Source organism: Momordica charantia (assembly GCF_013281855.1).
Source record: "Momordica charantia cultivar OHB3-1 chromosome 3 unlocalized genomic scaffold, Mcharantia_2.0 BLBB01000003.1, whole genome shotgun sequence".
NCBI lineage: Eukaryota > Viridiplantae > Streptophyta > Magnoliopsida > Cucurbitales > Cucurbitaceae > Momordica > Momordica charantia.
In genome coordinates this window covers 21710545-21723701 of record NW_028275161.1, presented here as the reverse complement: position 1 = coordinate 21723701, position 13157 = coordinate 21710545, and the positions used below count along the sequence as shown (strand labels likewise).

Genomic DNA, 13157 nt, shown 5'->3' with positions numbered 1-13157 from the left:
ACAACTTTTAAATAATTAAAATAAAAATAGAAAGAGAGAAAAAGTTTAGATCAAGTGGAAGTGGGAAGTGGGAGGTGGGAGATATTATAGATCTTCTTTGTAAAACAACAAAAAGAAAGGCACTAAAAAGTCAATTGATTGGGAATTTTATGGAAAAATAAAAAGTAATTTGATTGGGAAAAATACGTTTCCACGAGTTGGGGATCTAATTGAATAGCTTTCTTGGCAAGTTTTGTTTCGTTTTCTTCTTTTCCCCATTGTTCTCTGCGTTAGTTTCCCAGAGAGGAATACAAGTATACAACAACTATTATTGTTGATGAGATTTCTGTCCGAAGCGATACGTCACGAGTTGAAGTGAACTCCAAGACAAGTCAGTTGATAAACTGTAAGTGAATTTTTATACTGATATAGTTTTGACCACTTATACTTTGAAACTTAATTAGTACTTAATTTGAACCATTTTGAGCTGAGTTTAATACAATTTTCTTAGAGATTGTGTACTTCTAGAAATGTGAGACTCCAAGGGAGCTTTAGAAACTCATATCTGGTGTGAATAAATTTTCCATCAATGTCAACCTTATTCCTTATGATTGTATAGATGAGATTCTCACTATATATCATTCTTTCATAGCTTGGCGCTAAGTAGATTTGTCTTTCGGATCGGCAGCAAGTAATTCTATCGGTCTCACTTCACCCTCTACATGTTAACTGAGGCCCGACTATACATTCTCAAATGAGTCATGAATAGCCTATGTGACAGGCTTTGAACCTTTCTATAATAGATAAAATTTAGAATTAAAAAACTACAATATCAATAATATATATTCAATTGAATGGATTCACCTTTAAAGGAAAAATTGTTATTACATTAACTAAAAAAACGGTAGACACTCATAACCTCTTAATTGTAAGTATATGTAAATTACCGTTGAGTTATGTTCGTTTTTGTTTCAAAATCTATTTAAAAAGAAAACTAATCATATTACAATATTTACCGAATGAAATGTCCTTAATAAAATTGTAGGTATTTTTAAAGTAAGAGTGGAAGAGAGATTTCAACCTCTAATTTTTAGGAAGGTTACAAAGGTGTGTTTGAGAGTGATTTTGACTCTTTTAATGTTGCCAAAATTACTTTCATTTCCGATCAAAAGTAGATAAGATAATTTAATTCTATATTTTTTTTATAGTGCTTCATGTTGGGGCGGGGATTTGATTGGAGGCATATGTCAATTACTACCGAGTTATGCGGCTTTGACAATTTAATTCTATCTTAATTGTTTATCACTTGGAGAAGTGCCAACTTGATTATAGTCTAATAGCATTATAAATATTTTTCAGGACAAATATAAATAGCCAAAAGAAACAGCAGAGCGGGACTACTCGGTTGGGCTTCCTCATTTCTTCGTGGGCTTAGAGTGCATTTTCCGTTCTGAATCGGGGTCCCTAATCATGCTATAAAGCGTAGCCCATCAAGTAGAAAATTGATAGGAATTAAACAATTTTTATTATTAAAGATAAACCAACATTTTCATTTAAACTTCTTATGAACCAGAAATTACATTAAATATGAATAGTAAGTCTAAAACAATATGAAGACATGTTTTGGCCCTGAAGATGTAACGTTGTAACGTTCTATTCATGTATGATGTTTTTAATATGATTTTAGTTTAGTGAATAAGATACTAATTATTTGAGTGTAATCAATAATAAAAATAAAAAAAGAAGAGAACAAAATTCATCATTAATATCTTATGCTAAAGCGAAATAATGCATTGGGAAATTTATTTCTAAATCAAAAAACTAATCCTAAACTTCTATTAAAGTAACAAGTTAATATCTAAACTTTAAAAGTAACGATTTGGCATGCAGTTTAAAATTGATTACAATTTAGTCACTATCCTTAAAAATATCTATATGTACAAATTAAATAATCGGGTGTATAAGTCGATTCATCTCTAATCGTTTTAAACTACTACTTTTAGATATTAAAAAGGAAAATATTTGTCTCCTCAACAATGAGGTTCACCTTAAATATTTGACAATTAAGGGGATAAATGCAAAAATATAAATCCTTTTTAAATAATAATGATTTGTAAAATATTTAATAATAAACTATCATGGATGGTTCATTAATAAAGGGGTTAGAATTAATTAGGAGGAAATGAGTTTAAATTGCAGGATGGCTTGCTATGTCAGAGATTAATAATTCCATGATGTTTGCACGTAGATCTACAATAAAAGACTCTAATTTGATTAAATAAAGAAAATTACCGTGATGATCGATATATTTTGCCGAGTTTAGCCTTTTAGGTAACATTTGGATTTTCCAAAAAAAAAAAACAAAGATTGTCATTTTCGAGAACACAGTAGAAAGAATAAAAAAGATTTAACATTCAATATTAAGACCCAAAAAGAAACAATCACGGCGGTCAGAATTGTCAAATGTAAAATAAACGGCTGAGATGCAAAGATTGGTGCTATATTTAGCAAAAAAAAACAAATTAAGAAAGAGCCTCGTGAGGCCAAAAGAGCAGCGTTTAGTATCACCCGCTGTCTCTCGTCTTTGATGACAGCAATGTGAAAGACCACACCGTATCTGCCACGTGTAAATTTATCTTCCACGTACTTCACCGAAAGAAATTTTCTTCTCTTCCCCCGGCAAAGTGGAGGACCACGGTTTTCAAGTAGTCAGGTAAAAAAGGGAAAATATTACAATTCCTTTCCAAGAAAACCCTAGTTTATTTCGTACCCTCTGTTCTCCCTCCAGGGGTACTTGCGTAACTTCAGTTTCAACCTTTTTATTATAGTTGATATTTCGTGTATGATGTAATTATATACGGGAGAACAGAGCGTTTTCACCGCCATATAGGATTCCAATTCTAATTTCATGAAATATTGAACAATTTTTGTTATCAGATCGGATAATCTCTTCCTCTTGCTTTGAACAGTGGGAGAATTCCAGCGAAATTTTGGAGGAAGAGGAGAGAATGCATTCGTTAACCTTCAAGGTTTTAGGTGATTTTAATGCGGGATCGAAGATGATTTCACATGGGCGAGGAAGCTCTTGTTTTCCGGAAATGGAGGTCGGGACAATGAGGTGTTTCAGGAGTCGTCGAGCATTAGGAAGAACGTGTAGGATCGTAGCATGCGCTACGGAGAGGAATGGTGATGGTGGTGGAAGCCAGAGTGCGAGTACGAGTTCGAGTCGTTCTTTTCTGTCCCGCAGTGAAACGTATGCTCTACTGAAGCAGCAAATGGAGGTTGCCGCTAAGTCTGAGGTCTCCCTCTCTTTTTCTTCTTCTTCTCTCTCTTTCTCTCTGGAACAATCACTACCTCGAGCAGAAAATTCGCGCGTCTGGTGGAATTAGTTATGTCGGATTAGTAACTAATGCCGGATCATCTTTTAGCTGTTAGTTAGATTGACTCGACATCGATTCTGGTTAAGGATCCTTGTTGTACTAATTTGTGTTTATTTACGATCAGATGTTTGTTTCATCGTGTTCTACTGTTTTCTCTGTGCTGAAGTTCTCTTATGTCCGCATCCTCTTTTTCTCATGGATTCCATTTTTCCATATAAGAAATGGTTGCGTAGGTAGACAGTATCGGGACTGGATACTCTCTCGCAATTTGGATATGCTTGTTGGGAGGAGTGGGGGTCGAGGAATCGGGAGAAGAGAAATTCCGTCGTTCACTCATTTTCTCTTCATTTATGGCCTGAAAAAGTTCGAGTTTCCGGCTATATGCTGTTGAGAATATTGTTGTTCTATAGCTGTAACTTACTCTAATTAGTCTGTTATCCGTTGAATAGTTAGTAAAGATTGATTAAGTCTATTTAGTCTAAAGCACTGATTAGTTATGTAAACGTGTTGAGATTGCTTAATGATATCGGAGACCCAATTAATCATATGCATCCTAGAGTTTTGATATTTTGCCCTTGGAACAATTGTTATCTTGCAGCTTTGAAATACTACAATCATTTTATGGATTTTTTTTTTTGTATATTATTTGTTAAATCTAGGATTATGAAGAAGCTGCTAGGATTCGTGACTCGTTAAAATTATTTGAAGAGGAAGAGCCAGTTTTGCGTCTTCGAAGACTGATGAAGGAGGCTATTTCTAGTGAGAGATTTGAGGTACACATTTTTTCTATGTGATTGGCAATATTTTCATTTTATTTGAAAGTAGACTTAAATGGAATATTCTATCTGCCCTCCAATAACTGCATGATTGCCGTATTCGATCATTTTATTGCTTTCATTGTTCCTTATCTGTTTTCTGGTGGTACTTTAATGATTTGAGCTCTCTTTTATCCTTGATTGCATCCTTTTCTTATCTTATCTTTGCTATAACATTTTTTGTGTCTTGATGTTGCTTGAATCGCTCGACTCTGATGATAAATTCCTGCTGCAATGCAATGAAAGTCATAAAATAGAAAAATGCCACCTATTTCCCTATTCTATGAATGACTGATAAATATAATGACTTCAAAGGCAATAGACAGATGTCTTCTTCATTTTTTGCCCTTGCAGATTAATAATTTAATAATATATTTTATTAGTTTATGTACAAGCTTGGCATGAGCCTGCAACCTTGATCCACTCCTCAACTTCATTTCATTTCATGATGCCGTGTTTTCACCGTTACCTTTTGCCATTAATCTGTTAGCAAACCTGTTTTTCAGGATGCTGCTAAATATCGTGATGAGCTGAATGAAATTGCCCCTCACTGTCTTTTGAAGTGTGCAAGTGATGCAACAACTTCGGTACAACTCTTGATCTTCTTTGAATGTTGTTGGCTGGGGATGGTGGATTAAATACCATATCATTTTTTTTTTAATTACAGAAGTAACCTCCTCTTGCTATCTGAATCAAACATACTGTGCTATATTCTACCTAATAATCTCTATCCTCTTTAATTCGTAAAGAGTTAGAAAATAACAATGCTTTTCTCATTAAGAATAAGTTGATCAGACAATGGAGTATGTAGAAGCTAGAATCTTCATGCAAGTGAGAGGATGAAAAATTGACAACAGACTATAATTTTAATGAGTGTTCTGTAGGGTATCAGGGTACAAGTTAGGAGCATTTACATAGAAGGCCGAAGCCAACCTTCGAAGAATCAGTACTTCTTTGCATACAGAATAAGAATAACCAATAATTCAAACCGTCCAGTTCAACTTCTCAGAAGACATTGGATTATCACTGATGCTAATGGGAAAACAGAAAATGTCTGGTAAGTTTGATTTGCTTCTGTATATTCCTTCGTGATTCATGAAGTCTCTGAGGGTGTTCTCCAACTCAACCTGGTCATTTTATTTCATTTTTCAGGGGCGTTGGTGTTATTGGTGAACAACCAGTTATACTTCCCAAGACTGGTTTTGAATATTCATCTGCATGCCCATTAAGTACTGCTAATGGCAGAATGGTTAGAATTATTTTACTTATGTGAACTTCTTGTAGTTTAGATTTTTTCCTGTCTATATTAGCGTGTAGATGTATATTTTCCTGATCACAGAAAGGGACTGCTATAGAGTATTGTTTGAACTTATTCAGAGTGAAGTTCATAGTAAAAATTGTTTGCATAAATTCCAAATGGACTTAAAACAGCCGTCACAATATCCATGGGAATTTGTAACTCACATGTGGAGTGCACACTTCAAGCACGACTTCATTGGGAATTTTTAATTTTGAGACCTTTTTAGCGAGACATCTCTGATGATATATTCTTTCATTCTAATTTATATCTAACAAGGTAAGAGAGCTGTAAACTCGGACATGTCTAACAAGCCTGAACCACCATGGTAGATGATAAAGAAAAATAAAAAATCTCACAAAGCATTACTCTGGAAATTGCATTGCTGCCAGTAAACTATTATCTTTTGATAATTTCTTATTCACATTGCATATCATATCATGCTTTTTATCTCCATTCAACTCTTTATAGGTTAATTTTTCCATATTTGTTGTAGCTGAGGTGGACAGTCTGGAAGCAGGGTTCTTTAGTAGAATCTTAATCTCGCTCGTGAATTCGTGATTTTCTGATTCTTGTGTAGAAAGTTGGGGAATTATTACCTGCCATTAATGTGGGTTAGGAACCTGAGTTCCTCTTACTAAATGTGGTGCAGGAAGGTGACTTTGAAATGAAATACATTGACAGAGTGGGTGAACAATCATTTAATGTGGCTATTGCTCCGTTTTCTCTCTCCATATTAGGAGACAACACAGACGCATTCTGAAGTGCAAACTGCAACCTAAAGTCAGCCTTGCAGAGGCTTTTCGGGACATCAAGAAGTTCGTCAGAAATGCTGTTTGCATATTTTGTAGATATTCATTTCTTGGGGATGCTGAAGACCAAAGCTTGCTAACAAATCCATTGTATTCTCAAATGAATCTGGAAATGTTAGGAGTTTCTTATGTTTGCAAACTCCGGAGAGAGTTGTTGTAAAGATCAATATGTATAGACGTGTGGCAACTTTAAGTGAATAGGTAGACCTAATTCATTATCGCAAAGCTTCAATAAGATTGAAGTTGGACCATATTGATTCAAGAATTGTCTCTATCGAGAAAACCCATTTATCCCAGATTAATATTACACCCGTCTTGATGATTAAAAGCGGCGAGAATCTCATATTTATGTTCAGTTCTACAACGCAGTCTTGCTTTAAATTATCTTTCTGATAGGTTTTAATGCTTCTTCTTCCCCAAACTGCTGCGTTGAATGATTGGTCAACGGAGTGAATATGCTTATTCAAATTGTTGTTATTAGTTATTAATGTCATTTACCCCTTTCGCTTTGCCTCTGCCTTTTGTCCATTGATTTAACTGATTCCAGTACCTGAAATTTGCAGAAGCTTTGCGCGAGTTGAATACAAGCTTGGCGCTCTCTCTTGACCAGCGCAGCAGTGAATCGGTATAATGTATAAATAAATGAACATTATTCCTGCCAACTATTTTACATTATTTGAAAGCCCATTTACTATGTCTATACAGCGGCTTAATGCCTCTAAAAATCAACCTCTCCCAATTAACCAATACCAGGGATTCTCACTGCCAATTAAGGTGCATGATCTAGCTTAGCCTATCAACATTCCACCCCAGAACATTAGTAATAATATGTCAAATTCAACGTAGTAAAGATATATAAAATGCCTTTGATTTGGTTTTAGGAAAAGGCCACCCCATAAAAGAAATGGAGTCTCTCTGGTTCTTGGAAGAAGGGCACTTTTTGGCGAACCAATCCTGCTCATATTCACGGCTTCTCAGAACAGTGAGTTGATGCACAGTATTCAGGTGAGTGTTCGAAGCATTGAAGAGTGTTGGTTACAGTTTTCTAATGCTTGGTTTGTATTCGTATTGCTTATTTTTTCTTCTTACAGTTCGAGTTCATTACTTGTGCTGCACAACAAACTCCAGAGGTTGAAGGCGTGAAAAATTCAATTGCTTAGCCACTACATCTTGGCTTGCTTTCTTGAAACTTTTCAGACGAAATTCGATATATGCATTAACCTCCTCTCCTCCCTCGCATTCTGCATTTTTTAACCGCATGGGAGCTTGGTTTCAGTCTCTTTCCCAGTCCAAAACCACCAGGTTTCTCTCTCTATCTCTCTGTCTCATTTTTTCACTACAAATATGCTTTTTTCGATGTTGTAGGAGGGAGGTTGCGAATAAGGGTCTGCAGCATTAGTTTGTAATTTGAATATTTCTTTGGTTCTTCTCACTTAGCTTCATTTCTGAACGAATTTCTTCTTTATTTAATTATTAGTTTGAATGGCCAAAAAAGGAAAAAGGAAAAAGCAACATGTGTATGTATTTAAATTGAGAAAATAAATCAATGTTATTTTCACTTGACATAAAGGAAACTATTTTCTTCCCAAGTTGATCAGAGTAACTTCGCTTTATGCCTTTTGATTCACTGTTTATGATCTTCTATATTTTACTTTATTCTAGCTAGCTGTATTTTTTTTTTCCTTCTCTCTTTTTGCTTCAATATAGACAGAGAAGGAAAAAAAAATACACGAAGTAGTTTCTCACAGAATTCCCCAACTTCACAGGAAGAGCAGCAGGATGGAAGATGGACCTTGGAATTTGCTTACAGGTGATCAAAATATAACCTTGCTATTTATTTATTTTTAAATTATATAACATAATCTAGACAAACATATACATCTTTCCTTCACATTGGTAATCTAGACAGGAATGGTATGTAAAGTTATGTTTGAAATCGTATTCAAATTTTTAAATTTTTTGAAAATCTGATTAATCTTTTAAAATTTATGAACGGGTAAAAAAGATTCTTGTTGAGTTGAATAACTGTGGGGTGGAAGATCTAATCATCTCCCCTGATACGAGTTATGAAGCAAAATTAGGTGAAGAAATATCCAGAAGTATTATTGTAGTACCGAAGTATTTGGTACCATCGTTGGCTTTTCGAATGCTTTTTTGGATAAACTCTTTATATATATATATATACACATTATTGGGTGGTTTTTTTGACCACAATGGAAAGGAGTGGCAATGCATGAAGTTGAAGGGCAAGTGTCGTACAAAAGAAACCCATTTGTGATGAAGTTTTAGAATGAGAGGGTGAAGGTCACATGTTAGGGTCCCACCCCAAAAACACAGCAATCTCATGGCTTTGTCATAAAGCTAACACCATGATTGTATCTTTTAGATGATAAACGACATTATGCACCCAATCGCTACAGCAGCCTCCTAATGTAATGCCTCTTATGCTTCCCAGAGTTGTGATGATTTCCATCTTGATTGATCGTGGATTGGCCCAAAATCATTGGTCAAAACTTGGGTCCCACCAGCCAATTATGGTGCTTCACTTTTTTCAATTCTCTTTGTTTTGCAGCACAAAATGCCTCACACTCACTATTAGATGGTGTTATTATTATTCATTATTATCCTCTACTAGATCTTGTAAGCTATCATAGTTGAGAAAAGTGTGCGTTTGTTTTATTTAATTTAATAAATTTATAAAATTATATTTTGAACATTAATTAATTAGGTGTTTGATCTGTCTAACACTTATCTCTTGCCGATCACCATTAAATTTCTGATAATTTGAAGAGAAAAATGTAGAAGGAGATTTTTTCTTCGACGGATGTCAATTTTTGAGTGGTAAAGATAAATGTTGACCAACCAACACCCAAATATGTTCTTATATTTTTAATTTTTATTTAGTATTTTATTGTGTGCATTTATTTCTTTACTTATTTTTATAAATATATTGATTTAATCTTCAATGCTAATTAAAAAAACTAGCATGACGTTGTATTAGGATAAAAATATGAAAAGTATGCTATCGTAGTGTGATGATTTTTTTAATCAATGTATTTATGAAGACTAAAATGGAAAAAAAAAAAATATATATATATATATATATGAAAATAGAGGAATCCAAAGATTAAAAGTGGCAAAATGAAGGGACTAAAGCTGAAATTTTTTTCTAATAAAATTTCCTAATTGAAGTGATTATATGAAAAACGAGAGATTTGAGTGCCGAAAATGTTCGTTACTTTTAGTTTTATTCATTCACTCCAAACACAATTATTCTCTCTCTCTCTCTCTCATTGAAAACCATGGAAAGGGGACAAAAATTACATGCGCCTTGGAAGAAAAAAAAAAGAAAAAAAAGAAAAAGAAAAATTTGCATGAAAATGAGGAGAGAGATTGAGATTACGGATTACTGAGAGAGGTCCCTGGTCTTCAAGATTCTGTAGTTGAGGTTATGGGAAAAAGAGAAGCTTACACCCAAAGCTCCACAGGCTTTTCCTCTCTCTCTCTCTCTCTCTCTCTCTCTCTCTCTCTCTCTCTCTTCAGTTTTTGCTTTCTTTATTTTCTCTCCAAGGCAGAGAAGTAAAGCATCTCCTCCCATCACACACTTCCCACTTTCTTCCTCTCCATTGTAAGTATAAACTCTTTTCTTGCCTTACAATTTAGCTGCTCTTCCCTTTTCATTTCCTTACACTATATTACTTTGAATGTCTCTCACTCTCTTCTCATATTTCTTTCCAAAATCTTGTCTAAAGTTTCGAATCTGTCTTCCCCCATTTTTTTGGTCAAATGATGGGAAATGGGTTCTTGTTTTAAGCTTCTTATCCATCTCAATCTTCTTTCTCATGCTTCCATTATTTTATGCACAAAACTCTTCCTTAAACTTGTCCACATTCTTGCCTCTGGTTTGCATTTACGGATTGTGAAGATGTTTCTGCTCAGCTTTTCTCAATCTGGATTCTCCAGAAAGTTTGTGGTTTTTTCTTAAAATAAAACCTTGTTTCATCTCTTTGTATCAACAATGTATTCTTTAATTTGAGTTTTCTGCTCTGGATGCTGAGTTTTGATTTTGATCATTTTATTTTCTCCTTCCTCTGGTTTCCAAAAGGCTATTCTTTCTTCTGGGTTTTCAACTCCCTTCAACTCCTGTCATTTTCTTGCCCTCTGGCTCTCAGATTCCCTGAAAATAAGCTGTCACTTTCAACTCTTTTGATTTTTCTCCTCTGTCCCTGTCCTGTTTTCTTTCCTCTTCTTTCCTCACATCAGTTGGATTTAAACCTGGTTTTCAAAATTTTTACCCCATTCCCTGAAGCTAAGTGATTCTTTCTTACCCAACATAACCTATTAATTTGATGAGAAATTTTTTCAATTTGTTCTAACATTTTGCTTTCTTCATTCCTGGAGTTTTCCTGGAAAATCAATTTCCTTCTCTAATCACACATTTGGCTTATACCCTCTACCAAAAAAGCTCCATTTTCCAAATCCTGGTAACAAAATGAGTTTTTTAACAGGGTCCCCCAAAAACTCTTGGCAGCCGATCATGACAGATGATACAACAGCTTCCAGTTACTGGCTCAACTGGAGGGTCGTTCTTTGCATTATATGGGTTCTGTTGACCTTAAGTTTTGCACTGTTCCTGATATGGAAATATGAGGGCCGTGGGAATAAGGAATGTAACAGAGAAGAAACTCAGAATGAAGAAGCTGGAGCTTTGTATGATGATGAAACATGGCGGCCCTGCTTCAAGGGAGTACATCCTGCTTGGCTATTGGCCTTCAGAGTATTGGCTTTCTCTGTGCTCTTGATGCTCCTCATTGTCACCGCTATGGTCGATGGAGGTGCCATATTTTACTTCTATACTCAGTAAGTTTCCTGGGATTTATAACAATATTGGAAGTGTAGAACTTTGTTCCTTTAGTGTTGTATGCAGTAATTCATGGCAGTTTTTTTTTGTGGTTGTGGTGTATGAAACAGGTGGACTTTTACTTCAATCACCATTTATTTTGGGGTAATTCCATCGTTTTCAAAGAGCCCTTTTTTTTTCCATTCACGTTCCTCTCTCTTGTCTCTCTCCTTTTTTCATTCTTTATTTGCTTATGAGTCGCCATTTTCTGTCCATAGCTTGGATCACTGCTCTCCCTTAATGGCTGCTACCAATATCAGAAGAAAGTTTGTGGTGAGAAGGTGGGTAATGTGGAAGGAGATGCAGAACAGGGTACTTCAGCAGCTGGCGGAGACGGTTCGATTACTTCAAATGCAGGGAAAAATCCATCCCTTGGTGAAGAACATCACCTCCGGCGCCAACCTGCTGGCTTTTGGGGTTATGTCTTTCAGATTATCTTCCAGGTTGGTGCATTATTGTTGAGGCATATTGGCCTTTACTTTTTCCAAGTTCAGAGATTTGATTCCCTTCTCTTCATTAGCTTGCTGAACTTTTTGCCCCTTCTGTTGTTATTGGAAGATGAATGCAGGTGCTGTTATGCTGACAGATTGCGTCTTTTGGTTCATAATTGTTCCATTTCTCACCATCAAAGATTACAACCTAAATTTTGTAAGTTCTTAACAGCTGCAAATTGAGTTTATGAAAATGCACTTGTGAAATTACTATTTACAAGCCCATGATTTTAGAAGTTACAATAACTTCAATTGTTGTGAGAAAAACTTGTCATCCATAATATAATCCAACCACATTTTAGGCACTATCAAACTTCATTGCTCTAAAGAGTTAATGTATTCATTTTTCATTTTCTTGGCAGTTGATAATAAATATGCACACAATCAATGCTGTTTTCTTGCTTGGAGACACCGCCTTGAATTCTTTGGTAAGTGATGAAACCAACTTCATTTTGCTTCTCTTCTCTTCTGTATCATAGCTCGGTTCTTATACATTACAACTTTTCAGCGATTCCCATGGTTTCGGATTGGATATTTCTTCCTCTGGACGGTTATTTACGTGATCTTTCAATGGATTGTTCATGCTTGTGTGAGACTATGGTAAAATCACTGGCCTCTCTCTTCTTTCCTTTTCAATTTGATCCTATTCATGTTGATACAGCAACGATTTCTCCCTGCAAAACAGGTGGCCATATCCATTTCTAGACCTCTCATCTTCATATGCCCCTCTTTGGTGAGCCTATTTATAGTCTTATTGTTCAACTCTGCTAGGCATTTTCATCAGAACTTCTAGTATTGAACTAATTGTCTTATGATTTTAATTAACGTGAAGGTACTTATCTGTGGCTCTTATGCATATTCCTTGCTACGGAATCTTCGCACTGATTATGAGGCTGAAACACCACGTATTTTCGACACGGTGCCCTCGATCGTATCAATGTACAAGGTAACCAAGGAAGGCCTGAAAGACATTGTTAAAATTCTCCAAAGGAGGAAAACAAGCATAAACGGGCCAAAGCAAACTCGATGTATTGATCCATAGGGAAAAGTGGTTGATGTATATGAGTTCTGCAGAAATACCAATCTTGATAGAAAAGAAAGAAGCAAAAGGTGCAAGGTTTTCTTAGGCAATTAGATTAACCATCTCAAAAGAGTTGTATGGATAATAGATATAACTTATATGTAAGTAACCCACAGGAATATGTTCTATTTGGTATAGAATATAAAGAGAGCTCAGCTTTGTTCTCTATGTGTCCACCATATCCATCCCTTTCAATGATTTGTCAATTTTCATTTGCCCTTTCTCTTTTCCCAATATGGGGATTGGATCCCTGCCTTGCCAGCAAGAAAATTGATAGATTAGATTCTTTGTATTGGAAAGACAATGTTCTGAAGTAATTTGTTCCCAAGTCATTTTAAATATGCAAGTGGAGACCAGTGGAGCATAAAGTGGCAGGGGGGGGGGGGGTCAAAAAGTGGTGTA

At 35.3% G+C, this 13157-nt stretch overlaps 2 protein-coding genes across 5 annotated transcripts; both read left to right on the top strand.

Moving 5' to 3' along the window:
- The first annotated feature begins 2827 nt into the window (after positions 1-2827).
- LOC111008757 (uncharacterized) lies at positions 2828-9028 on the top strand. 3 transcript variants are annotated; one of them, XR_015789690.1, is made up of 11 exons: positions 2830-3278; positions 4019-4132; positions 4681-4761; positions 5059-5231; positions 5327-5423; positions 6124-6484; positions 6847-6908; positions 6989-7057; positions 7165-7288; positions 7375-7585; positions 8050-9028. XR_015789690.1 is itself a non-coding variant. In XM_022281559.2 (6 exons), exons 1-6 carry the CDS (start codon positions 2988-2990, stop codon positions 6010-6012), a joined length of 801 nt encoding a protein of 266 aa, XP_022137251.1. In that variant the 5' UTR covers positions 2828-2987; the 3' UTR covers positions 6013-6611. The 3 variants fall into 3 exon arrangements, 2 of the variants coding, with proteins under 2 accessions (XP_022137251.1, XP_022137250.1); XM_022281559.2 differs by lacking the exons at positions 6847-6908; positions 6989-7057; positions 7165-7288; positions 7375-7585; positions 8050-9028 and having other exon boundaries at positions 2828-3278; positions 5968-6611; XM_022281558.2 differs by lacking the exons at positions 6847-6908; positions 6989-7057; positions 7165-7288; positions 7375-7585; positions 8050-9028 and having other exon boundaries at positions 6124-6611.
- On the top strand, positions 7450-12923 carry LOC111008756 (UDP-N-acetylglucosamine-N-acetylmuramyl-pyrophosphoryl-undecaprenol N-acetylglucosamine protein). Of its 2 annotated transcripts, XM_022281555.2 has the most exons (10): positions 7450-7585; positions 8050-8093; positions 10792-11143; positions 11255-11288; positions 11402-11626; positions 11742-11831; positions 12037-12102; positions 12183-12274; positions 12360-12407; positions 12507-12923. In XM_022281555.2, exons 1-10 carry the CDS (start codon positions 7542-7544, stop codon positions 12622-12624), a joined length of 1113 nt encoding a protein of 370 aa, XP_022137247.1. In that variant the 5' UTR covers positions 7450-7541; the 3' UTR covers positions 12625-12923. The 2 variants fall into 2 exon arrangements, with proteins under 2 accessions (XP_022137247.1, XP_022137248.1); XM_022281556.2 differs by lacking the exons at positions 7450-7585; positions 8050-8093 and adding an exon at positions 9629-9911.
- Positions 12924-13157: the final 234 nt, after the last annotated feature.

Excerpts from the sequence above, each read along its gene's own strand:
- LOC111008757 (XM_022281558.2), top strand. The coding sequence starts at position 2,988 with ATGCATTCGTTAACCTTCAAGGTTTTAGGTGATTTTAATGCGGGATCG. Across the intron at positions 3,279-4,018 it reads AGGTTGCCGCTAAGTCTGAG|GATTATGAAGAAGCTGCTAG; the intron begins GTCTCCCTCTCT and ends TGTTAAATCTAG. Across the intron at positions 4,762-5,058 it reads CAAGTGATGCAACAACTTCG|GGTATCAGGGTACAAGTTAG; the intron begins GTACAACTCTTG and ends AGTGTTCTGTAG.
- LOC111008756 (XM_022281555.2), top strand. The coding sequence starts at position 7,542 with ATGGGAGCTTGGTTTCAGTCTCTTTCCCAGTCCAAAACCACCAG. Across the intron at positions 8,094-10,791 it reads ACCTTGGAATTTGCTTACAG|GGTCCCCCAAAAACTCTTGG; the intron begins GTGATCAAAATA and ends GTTTTTTAACAG. Across the intron at positions 11,832-12,036 it reads AAGATTACAACCTAAATTTT|TTGATAATAAATATGCACAC; the intron begins GTAAGTTCTTAA and ends TTTTCTTGGCAG.